The 27,131-nt window shown below is 38.4% G+C and overlaps 1 protein-coding gene across 4 annotated transcripts in view; it reads left to right on the top strand.

Annotated features, from left to right (window-relative positions):
- Positions 1–27,131, top strand: part of chst8 (carbohydrate (N-acetylgalactosamine 4-0) sulfotransferase 8) — a 263,837-nt gene that overhangs the window by 152,133 nt on the left and 84,573 nt on the right. The window contains exon 8 of one of the 4 annotated variants that reach the window (XM_078944644.1): positions 6,510–6,603. The exons of 2 other annotated variants lie outside the window; for them this stretch is intronic. Coding sequence is in view for 1 of the 2 variants with exons in the window: in XM_078944643.1 (XP_078800769.1) it covers positions 6,684–6,690 (7 nt within the window). In the remaining variant the exon portion in view is untranslated. Of the gene's footprint in view, positions 1–6,509; positions 6,604–6,633; positions 6,691–27,131 lie in introns of those variants that run through there. One more of the 4 variants, XM_078944643.1, reaches the window with a different exon arrangement.

The following is a 27,131-nucleotide window of genomic DNA, read 5'->3' as shown; positions in this document are numbered from 1 at the left end:
AGATTCAGGCTTCATGTCCTTTAACTAAATCCAGAGGCCTTGGCTGGGATTATGTTACTATGGCAGAGGCTCCCTGTATGCCGGTGAGTGATTTCATGTATTATGAATATTACTCACTCTCCTCTTATTCCCCTCTGTCTATTTTTCCACTTATCTTTGGCTCCACTTCTTTCAGCTTGTTCTGATGTATTAAAATGAGAAATTTAAGAAGCATAAACAAGACCTACAATAAAGGGGTGACATTCTATGGAGTAAAAACACTGACAGATGTTGTGCAGCAGCATTTTAAACTAAGTGAATGGAATGTATACAGTCAAAGCCAAAAAGTGCATGCATCTAGAGATAACTGGTAAATAAATATTATACTGTCAGGACTGTGGAGGCTGAAAACCCATCAAACCATAACTTATCATATTTTTCTAATTAGACTTCTCCATGGTGCATTCCAGCGTCCTCGTCAGAAATTAGACTTCATTAATATTCTGCTGTTACTTGTTCTACTTGCATAATTTTTCACAAACATAAAGTGACTTAACAACAAAAGACATCGATTCACAGCAGCTCAGCTCACAAAGTTTCTTGTTAGAACTCAGAGACAGTTTCCTTATTAATGTTTCACAGAATAAAAGTGATGTATCAGTCGCAGCTGGATTATTGCATAGATGCTTAAGCAAAGACTGTTAAAGAAAAAAAAAAAAAAAAACTAATGAATGGGTTTAATAGTTGACATTAATACCAATAAAGTTGGTTTCCTTTTTTCACAATTATTTATTGATTTGGCACAGGATCAAGAGTCGCATCTGAATTAAAATAAATGCTGTTTGTTAAGCATCTTTCATACAAATGACTTCATCCCAAAAATTTTAAACCCCATAAAAACGATCATATGCGCATCAACAGACATTGAGCTGGGGCGCTGCGTGGTCCTCTGGGCTTGGGTGTGGGGGTGCGTGGTGGGGGGGTGGTCTGGCTTGGCTTGGGGGGGTGGTCCCTTTGCCTGTGCTGGGGGGGTTGGCGGGGGGCGCTGCTCGGGGGGGGGCCCAGCGGCGCTGGATGGGCTTCCCATCTGCACCTGGGGCTGGGATCGGCCCTTCCCTGGCTCTGGGGCGGGACGGGACAACCCTCTTGGGGCCCCTGGTCACTCTGGTTGTCATCCGCTTCGGCTGCGGGGTCTGGGGTGGGGTGGGGTGGGGGGTCTTGTCGGCCTTGTCCTGTGGGGGGGCATTCTGGGGGAGGGGGGGGGGCACTATTGGTACGGGGCAGGGGGGGTTGACGGGTCGGGGTCTCCGCTGAGGCCATCAGCGGTTTCCCCGCCCGGTTGGCTTCCTCGGTCCCGTCGAGGCCTGACCAGAGCTCTTTTAGGGCCGGCGTTTGGGGGTGGGGGCCTGGGCTTGCTCCGGGGGGGGCGGTGCTTTCTGGCTCCTCTCTCTCTGTGTGGGGTGGGTGGTGCTGGGCCTGGGGTGTCGGCGCCTCCGGGGGTGGGGCCCCTGGGCTGGGTGGGCCTGGCCCCCTTGCTGGGGGGGGTGGCTGGCGACAGCTGTTAGACCACCGGGGGACAGTCTATCAGCTGTCCCCAACTTACCCCTTTCCTCATATAACCTCATAATAGGGTGAGGGGGTGGGGGGCTTAGCCTGCGATGAGCCTTGGGGGGGGGGGTTTACTAGGCAGTGGCCCCCCTCCTATGGTTGCCGTATGGAGTGGGCCCCCCCTCTTTCGGTTTTATTTGCACCTTAGACATGTAGGGCCCTTGGTAGGGGGGGTGCTTGGACATCACTGCCAGCAAGCAGCGGATGTCCTCCTAGCACCCTACCCGCCAATTTTAACCGCACCTTAGACATTTAGGGCCCCTTGGTGGGGAGGGTGAGGGGACGTCACTGTGAGTAATCAGGAGATGTCCCCTTAGTGCCCTACCCGCCAATTTTAACTGCACTCCCCTTAGTACACACACCCCTCCCCTCTCAATATATACATCCCAACATAAACACACACACATGCACACACACACCCTCTCAAACACACATACACGCACACACATTTTGCAAGGAAGGTGGGACCTGGGTCCATCTGTCCCCTGCCTCTTCCCTGGTGGGGGGTACGGGCCCCTTTGCAACGGCGGCCGTGTCCCCGGGGTGCCGGCTTCCTGGGCCCGGCGGTGCTCTCTCTGCACGGTGGGGGGGTTCACATTACATCTGAGCCGGGGGTGTCTGGTCCCTGGGGGGTGGGTTCTGGTCCTCGCTCCTGAGTGCTGGGCCCCGCCAAATTTCCAACTGTGGCCGAGCCTGGTCAGGCCATATTTACAACACCCCTCGTGGGCCCTCTTTTTTTCCCCGGGGTTCCCCCCTCCTGGGCGGGGGCGGCGGGCCCCTGCCTCGCTCCTCCCTGGACCAACCGTGGGCCGGGCGGATGGCTGCCTGGAGTGCGGAGCGGGTCTCCCTTGGGGGGTCATGGCTCATATCTGGGGTTGGGGCGGGGGGATGCCCGGAACTCCTGGGTGGTGGTGGGGTGCTCGTTTGGGGCTGTGGGCGTCCTTCTCCGGTGGGGCCCTGCGTTGGGTTCTCCCGGCGCGGCGGGGGGGCTGCTCTCCTGGTTGGGCTGGGGCGGCGCTCTCTTTCCCTCCGTGCCTCCCTGGCCTCTGGCTCTGGGGGCCTTGCGGCGGCCCTGCTGGCCCTGGCCTGGGTGGCGGGCTTGGTCGCCCGGGCGGCGGTTGTTCCCTGCCGGTTCCCGTGTGGCGTTGGGGGGATTCCGGCTGCCGCTGCTGCTGCGGTGGGGGTCTTGGGGTGGGGATGGCTGGGCACTCTCCCTCCTTTTGATTTCACGTTCCACCACCCATTTTAGAAGAACATAAACACTCACCTGAGCACTGGTGTTAGCTCACCTTTGCACTAACAGTTTGCATGACTGAATGACTGAAATATTTCACACTAGTTGGTTTTAAGGCATAAGTATGCGTGTGAACACTATCTGCTTTGTGTACATGTCGACAGGTGGACATTTTTGCAGCTAGCAGGTGTGTTTAATACATTTCAGTGTGTGTGTGGACAGGCTCCGCCCCTTTTTTGTTTTTTGTTTTTTTGTTTTTTACTACATGTGAACCTTACCATAATGATTAACAACCAGTAAACTTGTTGCTTTATGCTGCTTCATGGTCTTATCCCCCTTCCCCTCCTATTATCACCCCCTACCCCCCCTCTCTCTAACGTCCCTCTCTCTTCTTCCCCTCTTTCCTTTTCCGTCCGGTCCAACACCAAAGATTTTCAGACATGATTGAAATTAATAAAGTTTGGCCTCAATTACAAAAGGGGTTTATTCAGACATACCCTTGGTTTGTCTGAAGATTAATAACCCCTCTTGTTAAAGTAAAATATGTCCAACACAAGAGGCCCTCAGCTCTCATCTGTCTGCCCAGCTGTTGGACAGGACAAGTTAAAAAAAAAAAAAAAAAAAACAGACATTGATTAAAAATGTATTATATATGTGCTATTACAAGAAAAATAACGTAGAAAAACAAAATAATACTGAGTGAGACTATGGAGTACAAAACTAACAATAAAAAAGATAAAACAACAGGTGATTCATTAGAGGTAAATGAGAGATCATGGAGATAAGATCACTCCACTCTCTTAAATTACCTTTAAAACATTCCACCACACAAAAAAAGTTCAAAATATTATTTGGAATGTCTTTTCTTTCTCATTTTTTTCCGGCTGGGCTCTCATAAACAACAATTTTAAATCAATAACTCCACAGCCATTTAGAACTCAAACTCAAAAGACGACATTTCTCAACAAGTAATCCATCAGATAAGAAGTGACAGAACCATAAACACAGAATTTGACTTTTTCTGTGTAAACAAGTGTGAGTTTGTCTAAACTCTGCCAATAGCTGCATCTCCACATATGCACAAAACTGGCGTCACTCTTTACGTATCTTGGACAATGGTTAGCATCTCTGGTAGTTTAACTCATTGGACGCCCCTCCTCCTAATAGTCGTCACCCCCAAAGGAACATTTGCTAAAACTGCACGATTATTTTCACAGTTTTGTCAATTTAGTCTTTGGTTTTCTCTTGAAAGTGCAGTGTGTGAAACCAAAACAAGCCCAAGAAAAGTGTAAAGCTTTACCTGATTGTTGACCATGATGTCTGACTATAATGGTACAAGTTCATCCAAATGCATTACTATATACAAAAGAACATCACACAGTCTTTGCAAAAAGTAGTATATTGAAGTGTACTACAAGTACTTAGTCCATCCTAAAAGTGAGGTAGTACACTTAAAGTTTATTTTATAAATACTACTTATATAAAACTTAAGAAAATATTCAATTTTTTTCTGAAGAAGTATTTGGTTATTATACTTCCTACACTACACGTACAAGGTCTAAAGTAGACTTGCTATACTTACTTGCTATACTCAAGTTTATTTAATAAGATAAACCTAAAGAGTACTACTTTTTTTTAAGGGTGCTCTGGAGTGCATCTGATTGTTTCTCACTAAAAACAGTAACATGTACTTTTTAACACTAAAGTAAAATGTTGTTTCTTGTGATGTTGCTGTTTATTAAATTATCTAAGATATTTTTGGTGTGTTTGATCAGAAAATGGATATGCTAGTTCATTAATTGATTTAAGACTTAAAAAATAGAGTCAAACTTTAAAGTGCGTTGGAGAAAAAAACATTTGTAACTTAAGGAAAACATCTAAGGAATCTATTAAAGTTTTCTTGCCTTTGAATGTACGTGGATATGTTTTTTTTCAGTGCAATACTGTGACTTTGCCCTCAAGAGAGGGCTCTGTGTCTGGTGGCTGGCACAGAAGAGGTTCATTCCTCTTATGTGGACGTCTGATTGGCCTCAGTGCATACTTTGGAAGACAGCAGAAGAGCAAGGAGAAGACAGATGTTGGTTAGTCTGTCAAGAGAGTCCTCTTCCCGTGGCTTAGGGTTTCTCAAGATTACAACTCAAAGCCTCAAGTCATCATGAGTTAGAGCAGACAGGACTGTCTCCCACAGTGGTAATACTATGAATATTGACTGTCCACACACGACACTGTTGGTGTCTGGGAGAGGGGTAGATTGTTATAGGAAGATAAATATTTTTTTAGCTGTGTGATAGTTTTCTTAATTCCATCCCTCATTTTGCCCTTTGAAATTTGGCTATCACATCCAGCTTTTACATCCCAGCTGTTTAAACAACATGAAAAACATACTGGTAGTGTAACATAAAACTGATTGAGTGGAAAATACCTCAGTCTGTCCAGTTTTGCACACTTAATAAATTGTTTTTTTTTTAATCAATATTGAAGTGTAGAATTGTATCTGTACTGGGAGAAATGTGCTAAATAACTTGTTGAATCGTGAGATTCTCACCTGTGTTTATTTAAATGAAGCATGTTTGACCTTTCTTTGAGTGGCCTGACATTATTTCCACAGACGTAAATATGCTGCCTCTATTGTTACAATTTTTTATTTTTTATTTTTTTAGTTTGTGCTGTGTGCTCCTGAAATGCAAAGAATACAACATGATACAGTTTTTGTGTACAGTAAACCCTTGTTTTTCGCGGGGGTTACGTTCCAAAAAGAGCCCTTGATAGGCAAAATCCGTGAAGTGGAAACCTTTTTTTTCCTCCAATTATTATACAATTAAATACTCTATTATACATTGAAAAGAAAGAACAAAACATTTTACAGGCTCAAGCATTTGTTTCACAAATAAAAGTACTTTAGAAACGTTTTTTTCAACAAACAACTTCTGTACTGTACTGTCAAATAATAATTTTATTCATCAATGTGAACAGAAGGCTTCAAATCGCGGAGATTAGCCCCGCCCACCGCGACCCAAATTATTGGATTAAACGGGAGAAAATGTAAAATGATTATGAAAAAAATACAAAGTACAGTCAGACAAATAGTGACTTAGGTGTATTTCACTGCTCGTCGGACTGAGCCGCTGCATCCTGACTCCGCTCTGCAGTGTTTTCTTCTTTTGAATCCGCGGTGCAGCTGTGTTTGATCGGGAGAAGAATAGTGATAGGCATTAGTTGTCGCTCTTTTTTCGATGGGTTTTAGAGAAACTCGATAGTGCTAGAGAATTTGCACGTACGTAATATAAATTTGGCAAGCTGTTCTACGTACGTGTACATATTAAACTGCAACGTTATTGACGCACAGGTAGAGAAGAAGCAGAGTGACTTTTTAGCCAATCAGAATGCAGAACACAATGCACGATGCAAATCCGTGAAGTAGCGAAACCGTGAAAAGTAAACCGTGTTATAGCGAGGGATCACTGTACATATAAAAAAGGAACAGTTCTACTCTAAGTATATGCTTGCTGGCAGCCTGCAAAGCCGCATTGTTTTCTGTAGCAGAATCCAGCTGTATTAAGATTTTTTGAGAGAACAAATTGATTCTTCCAGGGTTTCAAAACAGGTTTCTTTTGATTGTTTCTATTTTTAAATTGATCTTCAATAGTAATAAATTCTCAAATTCTCAAATCTCAATAATGTTTTACAGATTGTGGTACAGAGGAAGAAATGAGGAGCTCCAAACAAAGCCCATCATTCTCTAAAATAAGATGCTCTCTGACAAGATCCCATCCTCGGCAGAGGTCAGAAGTCTTTGGTCTGAGGCGCTTTTCAATGATTGGATTATTCTACTATTCAAGCAGAAGCGCTGCTTGGCACTGAGATGCAAAGTGAGAAAATTCAATGTGTAAAGCCAGATGAGATGCTATTAAAAAAGACGAGTTGGCCTTTAGACATGTCTCAAAGGGGATGCAATACATGCTTGATATTTTGAGACTGGGAGAAAGGTTGATATCTAATGCCATCATATCTCCAGTATTAAAGACGGATAAGACTCTGAGTGAGATCCTCACAAAAAAAAACAATCGTTTTTTATGTAGGAAATCATAACTGCACTGATCCCCCTTCAAGCCAAACAATTCCTTTGTTGGCGTGTTTGTAGCTGAGCAGCTGGTCAGCAGCAGATACTGACTTGCGTCAATGGAAAGAGTCTGACTATGAAGCAGCCTGCACCGTGACACTCTAACATGATCCTGCCGAATATTTCACCCTGCCAAAGCTAATCCTGCAATTCAAATCTGCAAGAAAGTAGCCATCTTTGATAAACTCATGTAAGCAGCGGCATATTCACCTAGAGACGAGCTGTTCCTCTCAGTAAATTAGCTTGTCAATCACAGCACATTCCACAGACTCGCTCATTTCCCTCCACTGCTGATTAATGGCGTGAAGTAAATTTATCAATGCGCCATATGTGGAACACAATTCATTACCCTGATCAAGAGGATTCAGCAAAACGCATGTGCTGTCTCACTATTTATAATTGTCTGAAGAAACACATAGTAATAGTGCTTGTTAGCAAATATCAGTTTCCCTCGCATGCACCTTTAAGTCAAAGCAGCCAGGAAGGAGATGAAATTAAGACCCCTATAGGCGAACATGCATCAAGGGTGCCCATTAATCCATTAATTCACAAAAGAAACCTGAGATTATATCCCTTCTTATTTGCATGTACGTGATGGAGGACTCAGAGCCTGGAAATATGCAAAAAACATTAAAAGACTTCATGCAGATCTGCTTAAAAAAACTATGAACTGCAGGACAAAATGCAAATTTTTTAAACTGATCTTATAAAGTGCTTGAGTCTTATTTATTGGCTGCAATTATGCTTTACTGATTGCATTTAAGGGTAATTGTCAGTAACTTGTTTAACTGTCAAGAATGATTTTGTCTTTCAGATAATTTCACCGTGTTAGAAAAGACGCGCCTCGAAATAGCAGAAGTTCTTTCTACTTCAGTGTCAATTTAATTAAGCAAAACATTCAATTAATTTAGCGGGGAAATCATTTTCTCAATCAGTTAACAAGGCACCCAGGCATAATTCAAAACTTTGACTCTGTAGATTGATAGTTTATGATTTTTTTCTACACAGAAATTCAAGCTGCCAGAACACTTCAGCAATGTGATACTGCTTCATTCCCTTAATTACCTTTATGGAAATGAAATGGACCTGAGCAGCTGCATGCTGAATAGATAAACCAAATACACCAGGGTGCCCTTACACGAATACAGGAAAAGTTGCTGCAGGTGATGTCACTTTATCTGGTGAACCAAGGCTTCAGTGACTACTGATAGCTGGTGCTGTCTTTTATCCTTGAGTCCTTTACGCTATCTTGGCAGGTGTGTGATGTCTGAGAGAAAGCTGCACAGTAAGACCTCAAAGTCAGTGTGAGCAAAGTTGCAGCAAGAAATGAAAAAATACCCTAAAATCATAATAATAAAAACTGAAGCCAAGGCACAGAGTTTGGGTAGAAGTGTTGAAAAAGTTTTCATTAGTTGCAGCATCTTAGTGTTAAAGTTTGTGGCTAAATTCTAATTTTTCACCATTTTATTTAATCTAATTTACCATATAAGTCTTTTTACCTGAAATAACAAAAACTATTTCTGCGTTCTTTAAATTTAAACCTTTAAAATTTGGTAAACTTACTGTCTAGCAATTACTTTTGACCTAAATGACTTGAACAAATTCCATTATTCTTCAACAGTTGAAGAAATACAGTCAGGTTTATCACTTAGAAAATAATATAGTGGTCCTTCATTTATTGCGGGGTTACATTCTAAAAATAACCCGCGACAGGCAGATGTTTTAAGGCTGAAAACCTCCTTACAACACACAATATACACTTTTCTCAGATATTCACGAACATTTCTTTACTTTTCTCTCTTTTGCATAAACGCTCAAAGTTCAAACCTTTGTAGAAAAATAAGTCCAGTATTAGATCATAAAAAAAAGATATGCTTGCAATTTAAGTTTTATATAAATTTTGCTAACTCAACACATTTTCTATAGAAGGCAAGGCATGAAGGAGATTGACTGACAGGGTCAACAACTAATCAAGATGCAGAACACAGCCCGCTGTTTAAAATGAGAAGAAAAGAAAAACATGGAAAATTTATTTCCTTTTTTGTCAAAAAACTGCTGTAGCTAATTTTTTATGTGCAAATGCATACATTTTTTTATTTTGCATTTACTCATATTAAACTTTACTCCCAAACAAAATTTATTTTGGAATTAAAATTTGATACCTCCATTGCCACCCAAAAATGAATAATTTACAACAATCACGTTTATGTTTATTTAACATTTATCGTCCCCAAGTTGATACTGAAAACAAAGGTTTTGTGGGAATGATATTTCCTGTAAATCTAAAATGTTCAAACTCCTGTCAAGTACTGTCCCCTCCCACTTCAGTGCATGTCACGTATGCAGAAAACTGAAACAAGCGTTCAACAAGGCAGCAACAGCGTGATGACATTCAGTGAAATGTCTGTCTTGACTTGAGTGAAGAGGAGGAAAAAGCTGTTTTAAGTGGCTGTCCCCCAGAAACCGGTCTAGACACAGCCACACCCACATTCAATGTGGATTTAAAACAAAGGTCTTCGTACATTGGAGGAGAAAATGTCACTACACTCGTATCAAAAAAGATCTCAAATTAAAAAAATGTTCTGGAATTTTTTAAAAGCAAACCAAGAAGAAGCCATTAGAGGCTTAAACATAAAGGTCAAAATATAATCACATAAAAGCCCCAAAAAACATTATGAACATGTTCAACCGGGACTGAATGATTACTCAAGTCGTTCTGTTCCTCTGCTCCGTTGATGCTCCTCCTGTTTGTCTAACTTGTTTAGATGGAAGATGAAATGAGTTTGGGACGGCACCAGAGCTTCTCAATTATTCAACACACACAGAAAACATAATATAGGTGTCCCTCACTGTAATAAACCCCCAAATTATAAATAAAAATATGTGCTATATTTACCCATTAATCATTCATTCCTAATATGCTGTGCAAACAAAAGCTCATAACCTTCTCGTCTGTGGATGTCTCCTCTGCCAGCGCTCTGAGTTTCTATGGTTACGTGGACTTTTGTGTTAACACGAGCTGCACTTCTGCTTTGTTCGGGTTCACAGATACAAAATGTTTGTTTTTTTGTTAACTGCGACCCAACATTTAGCAAAATCTTGAATAATTCTAATGATAGAGGTTAAGTCTGGGTGATTTTTTATTATATCTTCTGCCTTGTTAAGCAGAGTTTTGTTTTTTTCCTTTGGATGGACAAATATTTCCTCTATAATAATAAAATAATTTCTAAATAGAAGGATGACTTATTTTTTTAGTTTTTACTGAAGCAGAGAAGCATTTAAATATTTTATTTATTATCTTTTTTATAGCACAATGTGGTAGATGTCTCTTTTTGTTCATGTTCTCTTTTTCCCATCCATCCGTTGGCTGATTTTATTGTGCTTTTACTGTGTTGATTTTATTTATTTATTGTATTTTCTGTAATCTGCAGTGTCCTTAAGTGGCAAGAAAAGGCGCTTTAAATAAAATACATTATTATTATTATTATTATTATTATTAAAAGTACTTAATTTAGTTCAAGTTACTTCAGTTGAAAAGTTTCTTTTTTGATATTCTACAGAGAAAAACAAAAAAAAGACTTTAAGAGTTTAAAATATCATATCTAATATTCAATTAAAATTTCGTACTTGAAATTAATATAAAACTGCTTTACAAAAAACAAACAAAAGATGTTTTGTAATTAAAATCCTTTGGAAATTAGTCACTTATATTCTGTTTCATAAGGCAATTTCTCCATACTTAAAGTTGTGATGTCCTGCACAACAATAACATGCACAACAGTTTGCTGTATTTGCAGTTGTGACATAAAACTAAGTCTATTTAATGGAGCTTTTCACTGAGTTTGACTTAGAAAACATTCAGCCACACGAGCAGCCGTGTCTCCCCATGTCTGACCCTCATTAGTGAGGCTGATTCTATTCCTTCAGTGAGAGCTACAAGTGGGAGAACCATATGGGAAATCACATTCAATAATGACATCATCTATAGACTAATAGCAGTGTATGTTCACATTTTGGTTCCATTACTTCATGGAATTGCAGATTTGATCTCTTGCGAATTCAGAGTCGAAGGCTTTTAGTTTTTATTTAATTTGCATGTCAAATGACTCAGGGGTACCCCCGCCCACCCCCTCTCATTTAGTAATCCATTATTGTAACAGCCATTGAATAGACTGACAGGAATCTACACTCCCATTGCCTTTGTGTGCTCTATCTATAATGTGTTAATGAAAGGTTCTTTACATACAGTGATTACAGTGCTTCTGTATTGTTGGAAAGCCTTCTGTAAACGGTGATGCACACAGCTGAATGACTTCATTATGAGGATGTGATGAGCACGCTGTCAGGACAAATACAGAGAAATAGGAGAAAATATTCATTTGTCGTCTTTGATGTGTGTATCTGTATTATTATCTGAGTTCTTGGAGCTGCCATTTTATTGTTATTTAATTAGGTCAGTAAAAACATGCATAGGGGTTCTAAAAGAACCTAAAGCCTTTTTTTTTACTGTGCTGGAATTAAGACTTAAACAGAAAGTAGTTCTGGATCTTAATAAATGTATCTTTAAAAACTGAAGGGCAGAATTAATCAAAAGCTTATTATTCCATACAGAAGACTTTGGCGTGACTAGAGACTGAAGGCTTTTTCTCCTGAGCCGAGGTTTAGAGGACTGGCTTGGGATTGCCTTGTAAATTGAGAGGAGGCAGTGGGGGGTGGGGGCAAACTGCTGGGAGGATAATAGCCTCCTGTTTCTGGGGTCAAAGAAAACTAATTACACAAACTCTGCTTCTGCATTGTTTCTCATTTCTGCATCCAGGATTTAAAAAAATATCCACTTTTTCATAAAAGGTCATTTGAAGAAGTGTTTGGAGGCATCAAGATGAATTCAGTTTTATACTGCAGCTGCCACAAGTGCCAACAAATATTTAGCAAATAGTTTAGTTATGTGTATTACATGAGTGTGAATCTTTCCATCCGACACAAGTCAATGATACCAATCCTAATATATATATATATATATATATATATATATGGCCCAAAAATTAATGCAAAAAATATTTGACTAACTTTACGGTGATACGAGACAGTCCAGAATTTGATGTAATTTAATTAATTCTAATTATTTTATGTGCAAAACAGTAAATTAACAGAGGAATTATAATTATTATCTGTACTTTTTAAGTTGTTTCTGAGTGACAGCCCAGAAACATGTCTGATCTAGAGAAGATCTATGTGGAGGATTGGGCCGAAATCCCTGTTGCACTGTTGGCAAACCTGTTGAAAAACTACAGGAAATGTTTTACCCGTGTAATCTCAAACAACACTACTGTACCAATTTATTTACATTGATTTTCTCAGGTGTTTTAATACCTATTTGCAGCAGTAGCATACAAATAAATTATTTTAAAAAATCATGCAATGCGATTTCCAGATCTATTTTAGAAAATGTCTCTCACAGTGGACGCACGATAAATAATTTCAGAGCCCTCCACGATTTCTAAGTGGGAGAACTTGCATACTGTATGGCATGTCTAAAGCAAACTGAGAATTAGAAAAATAATTATATATAATTATACATATATACATATATATATATATACATATATATATATATATATATATATATATATATATGTATATATATATATGTATATATATATGTATATATATATATATATATATATATATATATATATATATATATATATATATATATATATATATATATATATATATATATATATATATATATTTACCTTTAAATATACCAAAAACATATACTTTTCTAAACTGCAAGTTGTGCAAAAAAGGAGATTTGAATTTAGTCAGTAGTGCGATGGATTTCCAAGTGCTGCAGAAAATTGCCTGCCAGCAGATTTGTTTTATCATCAGCAAAACAGCACGCCGTGAAGTCATTGCTCAGCTTAAGGACTGAAAAGAGTCCTGCATACAAAGTCATTCATATAAAGTTTGTATCAACAAAACTATTCGCGTGCAGAGTATCTGTAAAGCCAACAAGCCGCCACAGCTTTTGTAGCCGATATTTGCAGCCACATTAAAATAACACTTTGAACTCACACTGGAACAAGGCCGCATTGACCCATTGCTGCTTTGATTGGGCATTTCTGTGAAAAGAGCTGCTGTCACTGAGGCAGAGGTTTATGAGCCACAGCCAGAGGCTGCGTTTGTTTTATGATGGGCTTTCAAAGTAAAAGAGAAGAAATAGAATACACAGATACTTTCAATATTCCCTCCATTTGGTCGTGAAAGTCAGTCCTGAACTTTCTGTGGTCATTTATGGAATGCGTTTGTGTGTATTGTTGGATCAGTTTGGCAGTGATTACTTAATGCAGCTCGTTTATTGCACTTGAACCACCCTGCTCTTCTGCCCACTTATGCCTTTAGTGCAGCTCAGCTGGGTGCATTTTTTTTAATGTTTTACAGTTTAAACTCTTGTTCCATGCAGCATTTTCACGTAAAAAAAAAGAATAATAATAAAAAAAAAACGTATTTAGGGGTTTAATAGGATCAAACTTTCTCTGACTTTCTTTTTATTCTTTATAATAAGAGTTTTGTCTTCCATCAGGTACAGTCCTGTTGATGATTTTAACAAGCAAGGACTACTTCCTTGGCCTTTTTCTGAAAATCTAAATAGGCAGCAGCAGCTCCATGCAGAGCCAAAAAATGAAGACTCAAAAAAGACTGACTACTTCTTCCTGTGGTTACTGCTGTCTCTCATGCTTATTTCTCCTGTTGCGAAATGCGTCAAAGTCTCCTGCATGATTTATTAAAGACTAAATTCTGACAGTCTCATGAGTGACAGCTGAAAAGCAGTCTCCATGAGCATTGCTCCTCTGCAAACGTAACAATTCCTCATCACATCTTTCACTTGTCTTTTACTTGCTTTTAATTAATAAGTCTTCTGTGAAACAGACTTTTCTGAATTATTGGAAATTAAAACCAGTGATGTAGCAGTATGGCCAGTCCAGTCGACACAGCTGCAGTGATGACAGCAGGTTAGTATAAAAAAGATTCAGTGTCTCAGTAGAATCTCAAGGTTTCTGTGTCACTTCTGTTTACTAAAAGAGTTGTGGGATTGCTATTTAAAATATGTGCCAACCTTGGATGTGTGAAGGTCTTCTTTGCAGCTGCAAAGCACTCCAGACCACAGCTTGAGCTTTTCTTCATTGTTGGCGCCAGCAAGGCATAAATACTGGCGGGTAGGAAGGAACAGATAAAGAACTTTTACTCCATGCAATAGTGTAAAACATCCACCTGATATTTTCAGTGCATAATAGCATCATTACATTGATTTTCTTCAGTTTTGTAAACTGCTTAACATGCAACCAATTAAAAAAAAGTATAACTTACTTTAAAAACTAACTTTTAAGTTAAAATTATCCTTTAAAGTTTAATGTTGTTGTTAAAATAGTTTTTTTTCCCAAGTTAATGTGAAAATAGTTTCCTTTAGTGAAACAAAAATGTCAATCTTTCTTAGACTTTCTTTTTTTCCTTTTATAATAAAAGTATTTTCCATTAATTATCCTGCAGAAGTGGATGAATTGGAACTTACAAAATATTGGTCACATTTTTTTAACTATCATTACTAGATTACTCCAAATGAAGGTGAAGTGAACCAATCACAGATCAACATTGTTTTTCCATACCTCAGAAACTACAATAAAGTGCAACTTCATAGGACGTCTAGTTAAACACATTTACATCCAGTTGCTGAACATTTCAGTGAGTTGATGTTTATATTGAGTCATTTGGACAATTCTATTCAAATCAACTTACAGATTTCCCACAGTTGAGGGAAATGTGGGCTAAGAGTATTGCCCAAAGACAAAATTATTTACTGGGGTTTGTACCCCTGACAAACCAAGCTAGCAGAAGGCTGCATAGACAACTTCCACCATAATAATAATAATAATAATAATTCATTACATGAATTGTAATTTGCATAAATGCTGCTGCATGTCGTAAGCCTTTTTTCCATAAAAAAAATCAGGATTCATTTCTTATCTGTTTTTAAATAATTCCTGGAAACTTCAAAAACATAACAATAAACCAAATTTGTTTTTTGCATTTTCCATTCAATGTGTGTAAGATCTATCTTTTCACCTAAAAAACACATAATAGTCCCAAAAGATTTTTTGAAAAGCTACTATCCAAAAATTAAATTGATTAATATGCATACACAGTACATTTAGAAATGTGAGCAGTGAATGCATTTGAACTTACGTTAGCATTATTTTCCTCTGTAATTGCATCGGACCGGAGCCACCATCAAATGTTGGTTTACTGCCATAAGCTCCATCCATATTAAAATCACTTTCTAACGGCCACATACCAAGCCTGGCAGTTGTATTAAGGACCATTAGTCAGATTTATTGTTCTCCGTAAGAATGTATATTTGAACCAAACATCTATTCCACGTTTCCAATGAGTCATGCTTGATTAAATGCAGTGTGTTAAAGATCCTGGCTGTAATATTAAGCAGAGCGGGTATGTGAATTGATTAAAGTCCTACTTTTGAATTCCATATAAATGTCAGGCTTTTTGTGTGGCAGGATATTGAAATCAATCAGGTTTTAATATAAAGTGATCTGCTTTGTGGGCCTTGCATGGAGCTGCCTGTGTCACATGTTTGCTGCTAATGCAAGGGGAGGAGGAATTTTCAGTTTAACTGAAGGCTCAGAAGACGTCATTCTCATCTTTTTAGGCCAAAGCTAAAGCACCGAAGAACAGCTCCTGATAATTCTCAGGAACGATGAATAAGTGGAAAAGTGGATTTGGTGTGGCTACTCGACTCTCTGTTGTCATTTTTCAAAAGAATTAATTTCCCTCAGAAGAGTGTGTTTCTTTGTCTGAATGTAACCGCTCAGCCGTGCCTTTATGAAAACTTGGTTTTCAGAGAAGAAAACTAATAAAATACTCCAGCTTTTTTCCATGAAGCAAAATAGGAACAGTTATTTTTAGGTGTTGTAGTGAAGTTGCTTTCTTACTAGATAGAAAAGATAGCAGGAAACTCTGAACATTATAAAACACAAAATATCTTAGTCCAGGGGTGTCCAAACGTTTGAGATATTTGGTGAGGTGAAAATGTGTGAGGGCCCAACAAATCAGCCTGCATTTGGTTCACATGCATCAGCGGGACGGCCGTACAGCGGTCGGGCGGTCAACCTCTGATCAAAGACTGAAGGTTCGATTCCCACCTTTCCCGCCCGTGTGTCGAAGTGTCCTAGGGGAAAGCTCTGAAACCCATCTTCCCTCTGGTGATTATAGGTTGGCAGCCTTTGTCAGTGAAGTGTGTGAATGTGTGTGTTTGTGATCGGGTGGATGGGATTTGTGTGTGAAAAGCACTTTGGGCCTTCGAGGAAAATAGAAAAGCGCTATACAAGTATACTCCCTTTACCATTTGTACCCTTATAATAACATTAAATGGACATGAACTATTTACCAGCAATAATTTTGGGTTCATATTAAATTTGACCTATTATTCACTATGGCTGGTTATCACCAAAGGTTTCCAGAATCGATTTGATTTGATTCACCAGAGCTTGGATCAATTGCATTTTTTTTTTTTTTTGTATACAATGCATTTCGATTTTGAATTTATCGGTATACGGTTTAAACACCAGAAATATTTTTGTAGAAATACAATAATAATCTATATATGTTCTGAAGTTATTCATATTAACCTGATACAGCTTAGATACCGTCAAATTTAAAAGTAAAATAATTTACCAACAAGATTGTTCACATCATACACTGTTGCATGGTTTCTCAAAAGCAGAAGCTCCACCAAAATGTGCAGATCATTTATTTTTGTAAAGGCTCTTAACTAGCTCATATTACAAAAATAAATGTTCTGCCTCTCCTGACTAAGTAGCTTATATATCTTACAACAAAATGTAGCCAATCACAGTCAGGAAATTGTACACACACTTCTTATAAAGTGCTGGGGGCCCTCATATTATTAATTGTATTACAGGAACCTGTGCGCCAGTAGAAATTTGAATGCAGGCTGCATTTGGCCACGGGACGGACTTTGGACATGCCTGTCTTTGTCCTTCAAATAACTGAAATTATGGTCTTGCCTATTTATTTATTTTTTGCCTATATTTAATGAGCTCCACCATTATTTTCAAGATAAATTGGATATTTCTAATAGTCTGAGCTCACATGTAAGGCAAAATTACTTCAACCTGCAGGCTTTTTGCACTTTTTGTACCTTTGGTCATTTTCTCTAACTTCTTCTGGACTGGATTTTCACTGATCAACAGATTCATGATTGACTCAGATGTGTTTCCATGGAGAAACAGAAGCTTTAAGAATTAACCTAAACATCACCTCAGTATAGCTGTGAACCTCAATATCGGCAGGAAGACTGAATGAAGGCCTTAAAAACACAAAGCGCCCTCACATTCCATTATACTTCTCTTTCATTGCCAAATGAAAAGTTTTCTTACCGGGAAACTGAAACGCCAGTAAAAGAAAAAAAAGACACCTTCAGGTTTCAGCTTGTTTGATTTATTTTCAATTTTATTTTAAAGTCTATTTCTTCCTTTTTCTACTTTATATCCTGTCAAAAATAATAAATAATCCTAAATATTTGTTTTATAAAATCTTTTACAATGTTTTCATTTTGTTTACCTAAAATGAGACTGGATACAAAATACTTTTTTGATACAAATGACCTCCTTTCACCGCATTGAGAGTATTTTCTTTTGATACCTGACTTTATCGTTGCATTTCTTAGTGAAAGGTCCCATGTTTGGACAAAAACAAAAAAAAAAATAATTTCATCCTGACCTTTTTTTCTACTTTTTAAACTGAGTTTAACCCTTCAAATCGCACTTTGTTTTTCTCTTTACAGAGTTAAGTAGAGAGGTGGACATAAGCTTTGTTTAAAGGAGTCTAAAAATATTTTGTTGCCAGATGGCCTCTGGGATGTTTTTTGCTAGTAAAATATGATCTGAAGTGTTCCTTATATATATATATATATATATATATATATATATATATATATATATATATATATATATATATATATTAATCATATTAACAATTTATCATTGTTTTTGAATTGATAGTATCTTTATCCCTTTAACACCGGAGAAGTCGCAGGCGACAACTAAATAAGACCAATTCTTTGACCTGTCGTAACTCTTTGATCGTTTATACGATCAGCGTGAACCAGCTAATAAGCATTTCATTACAGTAAAATGTTGAATATCAGTGCCAGGATTCTTTTCTCCATTTTGCTTTTCTCTGGTGGAATTGCGGTAATTGCATAAATGGTTAAAGAATTATGATAGTGGAAATAATGTAAACACTGGAGCTAAGGCTTTGGTGTTAAAAAGTTAAAAAAAAATAGAAGGTGTCTAGTTCTCAGCTGGTGCCTGAACTAAAGTGGCCTTGCTCTAAACACTCATCCATCCAGAGTTCTTATTATTCTGTATAACCTTTTTGGAAAATCTTATCATTAAGCTTCTAGTTCATGACAATTGGGTCTTTTTTGGGAATCCACTGAAGCTGATGAGAACCGAAAGGTTTATTCTGGATGTGTCCCCATTTTTTGTGTATCTTAAATACAAGTGGTTGGTGTAAGCACTAAAGAGATGTTCACCCTTATTTCCTCATTAAAAGCAGAGTGTGTGTTAGAACACCCAACCATCCAATCAGTGTCTCACCTCAAATCTTTTTTTATCAGAAGCAGGAGATTGAACATCTTTTGATTTGCCACCACAAAGTCTGGTTTGACAGGTGAGACGTCAGAGATATTTTGCACTGAGGAAAGCGTATCATCTGCACAACCTTTTGTTATCTAACTCGATTTCTGCTCCGCTCTAAATGATAAATGTGCAGCCCTTTCACATGAGCTGTGTAACTCTCCACCACATAATGCTCTGCCAGCCAGAGTGCCCCTTAGGCCACAGTGGTTCAGCAGGCAGCTTGTATTCAGAAACCTAATTGAGGATAGAATTTCAAAATTTCATTTTTAGCACAGACAAATCAAATATAGTTGTTTTTTTGTTTTTTGTGTAGCACTGTGAGACAACCTTGGTTGTGGAGTGGCCCTTTAAAATAAACTAAATTCAACTAAAAAATGATTCATTTCTGCTAAGGACTTTTATTGGGGGTAAAGATGAATATATGGCATTAATGTACTACAGATACATACATGCGGATGACAAACTAAACTACTTTAAAAATGTGGCTCTGGCCAAATCATATGTTGGTCCAGATTCAAAGTAGCAGGTAGTAATCGTAAATCAATTTATATTCTAATGAGCTTAACATCAGAGGGAAGTTTGGAAAGGGTCGTGCTGAACGATGCAAAGCGAGGAAAACTTTTGAATCCTAATAAAGAAGATAGAAAACCAGCTGACTATGATTTGTGGTAATTGGCAATGCGTTCTGGTTGAGTGTGCGCAGGCGACACGTTCAGTCGCACTGTGTGCCTTCAAATCAAAAAGAAGCAAAAAGCATAATTATGTTTATTACATTTCCCCACACAATGTGAGCGCAATCGATACCAACTGCACAGCTCCAGTCTCTCGCAACATACAACTCTGGGCAATATTACACCTAATTATTTTTGCTGACTGATCTGAAGCATAGCAACAGTCACATAATGAGCTGCACTTCTGCTCTTTGTAGTTTAACGGTTTTCCTATAGTTACAGTTGGATGACAACAAAAAAAAAAGAAAAAAATCACTCAACTGAAAGTCATTATCGTACTCCAAAGAAATATGACTCATGCTTATTTGTGAACCGAAAAGTTTAAACAGATTACTGCTTGGTGAAAAGATACACGTTGGAAATGCCTGTGTAAACTGTCAGATCCGGGATTTAAAAACCCACTCCAATGGAATTCCAGGTTTTGGTATTTTTAACATAATTTTTCTTGTGACAGAGGGCATATATAAGGAAAATTTAGACAAAAATTTCATTTCTAAGTAATTCTGTGCAAATCATGGTGTATCAGGAGAAGAAGAAAAAAGCTTGAAGTTGTTATGTACAAACTACGATCAGCAGGCCACAAGCTCCCTGCTTATCTCCATTCTGATGCATCCACTTGCAGACAAATAGATCCATGTACGTCTTTGTTTTCCTCGTCCGAGTTGGTATCAGACTCGAAACTATATGGCTGGATAGCTCAGATGTTGCTCGCCAAATTTGTTGCACCAATAACGTTAGGTTGAGGGTTTGAGGGGCTGTAAGCTTGCGGGAGAGTGTATATACAAAGAGATGATGGGAAATAGGGGTGGGCTTACTCCCTGTCAACAGTCTCGCCCTAAACTCAGAGGAGAATTTCTGATATTCAGAATATTCTGAATATTCAGGCTGTATAAAATTGAATAAACCAATATTTTTTAAAGTGAAATTAATTTTATTTAAGATCCATTGGCCTCTGTGAATAAATGTGTAATTAGAAATGATTAGGCTACCATGTTAGTTGAGGCATGTTTTCCAATTGGGTAAAGAAACAAGAATAAAGCTTTATTTTGCCTTTACGCTACTGGTCCAGCCCACTTGAGATCAGACGGGTTGAATGTGGCCCCCGAACCAAAATGAGTTTGACACCCCTGATCTAGAAAATAACAAAAAAAAATTATTCAGAAATACAAACCTCTGAGGTTCTGATCAGAGAAACATATCTGTTCATTTTTTTTACACTCAATATTTTAGAAACGGGCTAGAAAGAGGGTCCTGAAACAGTGTTGCCATAGGTTTACACTGGCTTGTAAAATAATTTAGCCAATCACAATCAAGAAACCGTGTACAGTTTTTAAATAGTGCTGGGGGGTTGTAGAAATTTAAAAGTAGGACACATTTGGCCTCTTTTAGGGGGAGTTCACCTTTGCTTCCTTGGTATGCGGAATACACAGACAAACCCTTTGATTTGATTTTTTGAACAGTTTTATGATTTAGTTTAAATCAGTGTTATGTGATGATCTGCACTGAACTGGAATATAATAATTTTATGGAATGACTTTAATATAAATGATAGTAATAATAATATTATTTCGCTGTTTTTTTGCCTTTTTTGTTTCAGTGAAGATGACCTCGATTGTAACGTGGGATTTCATGAAGAAGCTAAATTGATTTGCATTGAATTTAAATTTCTGACCACGAACAGCGTGCAGCCTGGCTCACAGTTGGGTCTAATTATATTCAAATGTTGAAATTCTCCAGATGTCATCAGGTACACCTGAGGATTTAGTGTTGCAAAGAGTCAAAAAGTCTGCAGAGTTGTAGGCCTTTTTTTAACGTAAATTGCGGCCACAGGTTTGTCCTGTCTGGAGTTTTATCAAAGGGACTCATTCCCTCCCTCAGCCAATTTTATATTCTTCTCACCAAACTAAAAGAGTCAGACTAATTGTTCTTAGCTTAAATTGCAAATATTGGCTCTTAATAATTGCCAGCAGTTACCTGCACTTCCTGCGAGAAATAATAAGCAGAGTTTATTTCCTCTACAGATTTACTCGGGGAGCCACACAGACGTGTCAGAACCTGCATGACAGTTAGATGGATAGCAACTGTAATTTCCTTTCGAGGTTTCAGTGAAATAAACAGAAAAAAAATCTCTTGCAAAGCCTAAACACATTAGTCTAAATCAAAAATGCTGGCTGTCATGCAGGTATGAATGATGGATATCTTCATTCCAAACGTCTCATTGTAGCATGATCGCCATACTGCAGTGCAGGTTTGCATATCAGTGCACTGCTGCACTGTATCAGCCTTTTCTGATAACACCTGCATTAGAGCCTGCACTGCTTCCTGGGGTTTCAGGCAACGTTCTTGTAATGAAAACATAAGATCCATATCTATGTCAATGTCCGTTTTAAAAATGAAATAATTGAGATAATTGAGTCAGTTGTGCCTGACCTAATGACAGACAATATTTTCACAGACGGACTTGTACAAAACTGAAGTGAGCATCCCTTTTTTTTTTTTTAGCTTCCTGTTTCCCTTAACGTTTAGATATTATCAGCCTCTGTAAAATGTCTGCAGCTGCTTTAAACTTTATTTGTAAACTAGATTTCGTGTGGGAACCAATCAAATGTGAAAAATGCCCATAACCCATAACTGTCAAAGTTAAAGCAAAAAAATCAGAAAAAATACTGTCTCTAAAACTGGTATTCCTGAATATAATAAACGTGAATCCACCGTTTGCGCAACTTTAACAGCAGCATCCACATAACATTAGACAGCCGGTTGCTAAATATTTTACCTTATTATGGTCTGTGAGAACAACTGTTTGAATAAATCCATATTTGAAATCAAGACTCCTGTTTTTGTTTGTTAAATGCAGCTTTCTTTTATTTTGAAGTTGAAGACTCTTCTTGTTTTTTCTCATTGGCTCCTTTCCACCAACAGAAACTTTCCAAATGCCTTTTTCTTTTGTCAACTTTAGTAGCTTGGGGGTTTCAATTTTCCTAAAATACCGGGTAGCTTTTTTGATATGTGATCAAGCAACTTGATATCTGTCAAGAATGAACCGGATATGATCCAAAATAAAATTTCGTTCAGAATCACATTATAAATAAAATTGATTTTTTTTTTTTCCTCTATGGCCTGGTACCAATTGCCCCATAGCCCGGGAGTTGGGAACCAGTGATTTAAGTAAAACTTTTTAACACAAAATGAATGCTTTCAGCCACATTACCAAACCAGCGCACAAAACAGCATGTCACAGCATGAAACAACCCACTCGATTGAAAGAATTTCACCTTTTCTTCACCACTAACCTGAAATGTTCCCTGTTACACTTCTAAGTCATGGTTCACCTCAGAACTGTCCACCCCTTTTGGAATATGTGTTTAGAAAAAGGTGTGCATGATGTGTGGAGACGGACTCTTAATTCAATAAGATATAATTCCCCTCATGTTTTATTCAGCACCTGCACAGATTTAATTGAATCAACAGCAATTTATGATGAAGCAGGAACACACGTGTGAACATCAAATAGGTTTATGATACAAAAAGATGTGGAAAACAGTCTCCTTTTTTTAATTCACTCTTTTGGAGGATTTTAGTATGCGTTTTCTTTCTCTGTCTTTGATTTAAAAAGTCACGTTTTCCGCATTGATTGTGATCTGTAATGCCTTAGGCATGGCCATAAAAACAAACTGTGTACTGCAGGAGGCTGCAAGAGCCAACGGCCAAGGGCAGTCCTCAGTGCGGCCCCAGGGCTAATGGCTGTGGCCAAAAGCAAGGAGACAGAAGCTGAGAGAAGACTGCAGGATATGGCTCCTGCATTAATAAGGTAGTTGGTAGCAAGTTTAGGAATTGGTGTCAGGGAAGAAAAGGGTCTGTAAGGAATATCTTGAAATCCTTTTGAATAGGCTCTTGAGATTTCTCTGTTTCATGTCGAGCGAGTTGAGTTGCCCCTCGCCCTCAGCCGTGTCCGGGCTTACACCAAGATCCCTGTGCAGATCGCAATTTTCTGTCTACAGTGATTTTAATGCATTTTTCCTGTTCGTCTCTGACTTGTCTTTCTCAGCTGCACGCATTAGCAAACACAGAGAGCCGGAGACAGAAAAAGCACTCATGCATGGGCAAACATATGGACTTTTACACAAGTGAAAAGAAAACTCAATATGCAGCTCTGCATGTAATTCTGCAACACTTTTGGCAGGTCCTTGCTGCAGTTCTCAACTGTCATTTCTCTGCATTGTTCACATAAAATTGTAAAAGACGCATCGTCTTTCTCAGCCCTGCTTGGATTCTCATGTTGCACTGTTAGCAAAATGTATCCGTCAGGAATCTAAATCTGTTTAGAATTAAATGTTCACATTTTCAGCTTCAAACTTAATGCTTCATTCATTTTACAAGAGGCAGCACCTCCTGCAATTACAAACGACACATCTCACCTTTCTGCAATAAGCTCCCGTTTTTTTATGAGTTTCCGTGGAAACCAGATCCGTCACAGTAACATCACCTCACAACATCTGTTTCGCTCACTGACACACTGCTGCTTCTGACTGTTTTATAGCTCACATGTAGAAGATTAACAATGGAGGTCACCTTGTGTGCAAAAAATCCAATGATCACTGAATGAGTTAAAAAGTGAAAACAAGTGTCCCAGAATGCTAACTTGTTCCTTTGTTGTCTCCTCTCATTTCTTTGTATGTGCTGCTGCCATCAACTATTGGTTTATGCTGACGCCTGACAGGTAAGAAAAACAGTATTTTTTTTTATCATTCCAGTGATAATTGCGGAAGGATAAGGGGTTTGTTTGGTCACCCCAAGACCAATCCTAACTGCCCCATAAAAACTTGCCAAGAGGTCAAAAGGTTAACCATCAAAAAGACATGAAAATAAACATGGATTCAAGTAGTTTCCTATTGTTTCTTATGTAAGCTAAGTAACGCAAGCATTAGTGAAGGTCTTCCTCATACAAAAGCCTGACGATTTAGGTGCCTGAAGGCAAGCTGTTGTTGGCAGACTAACAATGGCAACGAGCTGAATATTGATTTCAAAAGAAAAATAAAGCAGATTTTAAACGAGTTGCACAAGGTTGGTTGTTCACAGAGAAAGCGAGTAATAGATATGCAAAGTGCATCCCTATGCACAGTGCAGCACAGCAGAAAACATTTCAGCAAAGCTTGCACACTTGCATATGTTTGAAGATATGAAGGCTATTGTTTTCCCCTGGAGGAATTTGGCTTTGTGGTGGAGGACAACTTTTCTATTTTCTGCAAAAAGATGTAAAACATCTGCATGTTTGCTGCAGCTACATAAAAGCAAGATGAGAAAATCAGCTTTCTTTGATCCGATAATTTGATCCACTTTTTGTAGCCGCCAATCTGCAGCACTCATCAGCAGAAATCACCTCTCAGACCTCCATCATGTCATGCAAAGAAAAACTGACTGCATTCCAGAAGAGTCATGTGATGTGGGAGCGAAATATTGACTCTCTTAACCACAAGCTCAGAGGCCAGTTTGAAATGAAAGCTTCTGACTTCTTCTTCAGCGTGTGTCAACTCAGCTGTGAAAATATTGTTTTCTTGGTATTGACTTTTTGATCAAATCCAATATAGAACAACCATATTATTTTCCTAGAATTCCAATCATCAGTGAACCCATCTTGACAAGCCGTATGATTATGTACTTCTACAAGGTGGTGAGGATGAAGTTTGGAAATTAGCAGAACATTTCCATTGTGTGTCGTTTTCTAACATTTAACTCGTATATTACTGAATTAAAACGCCACAGTATTCATGGAGGCTGCAATAACTTCTGCTCAGCAGCATTGTCAACAAGAGAAGGATGATTATTAAAAAAGAAAATGATTTCTGTCACAGAGAAACATCAACTGTATTTATATTAAAATGTTAAGGAGTGCGGATGAGGGTCTGATTTATATGATAATCTGGGTTTCGCACAGGCATCTCGTCTTGGGAAATAACACCTTTTTTTTCTAACAACAAAATTAGGACAATCGTGTTCAGCAGAAACTGTATCAAATGAATTCAGGCACTCACAGCTGAGTGGGTTGGAATGCAGTTGATAGAAAATGACAGGACTCTCCAATACCGACGGGCTCTTATTTTGTGTTATCCGTGCAGTGATTTCACTCCTACGATGATGGAAAAGTCATCTTAGACAGGCCGTAGTTCAGCATTATTTTAAATTCCCCCTCAACCCATTCTGAGCGCCTCCACCCACAGCTTGTTTTTTGCATTTGTGGCCCTGTCTTTGATTTTTACCGGGCTAAAACGTGACACATCAGCTGCCAGAGTACTGTCGAGATCAACCCTGTCACATGAGAGGCGTCTGGCTCGTTTGTCGCCGCCGCTCTGCTGAGACCGGCCGCAAGCGTGGTCCGCCTGCTTGGCTTCCATCTCACACTCCGAACTGGAGCAGTCTTCCCACATAAATTGAACCCCTCGCCATGAGCTTGTCTCTACGAAATACGGCCACACAGTTCCTCACAGCCTGTGATTTATCAGGGTCAGCCTCCCACTGCTTGGAGCCTTGCAGGAGGACCTGAGAGTAATCCTGCTCTTATCCGCACCGACCTCATTGATGAACCAAGCCAGAGTTCACATCTGCACACACTAGCATTCATTCCCAAGTTCTTTTAAGATTCACGGTGATAACGAACACTTTTTGAAGAATACTTGATTCAGTCAAACATGTTGCAAGATTTTCATGGCATCCATTAATGTTACAAACACAAAAACGGATTATTTGCTTTCCTTTTGACCTCAACGACACTGACTCTAGTAATGTCAACACTGAGGAGATGTAAATGTATAAACCACTTAATATTTAGCCTGTTTTATCGCATCGCATCTCATCTCAGCTATAAAATCCATGTTAATACTGCAGAGCAAAATGAAACATTTACACGTTAACGGAACATTGTAATGCAGGGACTCTGAGTAATTTGTGCTTCAGTATGACATGTCAGTGTGGTATCACATTATATAAATGTAATATGCCATTATATTTATTTCATACATTCAGTTAAAAAAAAAAACTATTCCAACAAACAGAAAATGCCAGAAATAGAAAATATATCTTAAGTTATTTTATTGCTCTTATACTTCTATTCTTTTTACTCTGTTTATGGTAAGTTAGATTATTTTTATGGAGTTTGATTATTTTTATGGTATTTATGACTTTTTATTACTCAATTACCTTTACATTTCTTTCTATTGAATGTATTGTGTATTTCGTGCTGTATAGGATTTTAGTTTAAGGTTCACCGCTCATCTGAGAACAATAGAGATGCTTTGTTTTGTCCTGAGAATTATATTTTTGAATAAAAATACACATAACAAAATGGAAATGTATGCATTTATGCATCTATGATTTATCGCTAAATAAAACAAAAAAAAAGCTGATTTATAAAATGCTTTTTCGAAAAGATTATAATGGCTACAGTCTTGTCAAGACAATGTGGGTCATGAGAAAGAAAATTCTTCCGACTAGCAGTGAAGTTTGTGATTGAAACCCTGAATTAACGTCTTTGTATCCTTACAAAGGAAGTGCTGTGTAATTTCGCCAGTGAGGACCTTAGCAATGTTAGAAATAAAGACGTCATTATAAGGTGAACATAACACCTTTGGCGTTTTGTATTTCATAGCACAAAGCCCAAGAAGAAAAAGACACCAGCCCGGTCTTAGAGAAGCTGTTATTCAAGAGTCAGACAAGAGGCGGGC

The sequence above is a fragment of the Oryzias latipes genome, chromosome 3 (assembly GCF_053564925.1).
Source record: "Oryzias latipes strain Hd-rR chromosome 3, Olatipes_Hd-rR_3.1".
In the NCBI taxonomy this organism is placed as follows: Eukaryota; Metazoa; Chordata; class Actinopteri; order Beloniformes; family Adrianichthyidae; genus Oryzias; species Oryzias latipes.
The sequence above is the reverse complement of the archived record's forward strand: the minus strand, read 5'-3'. Positions and strand labels throughout refer to the sequence as shown.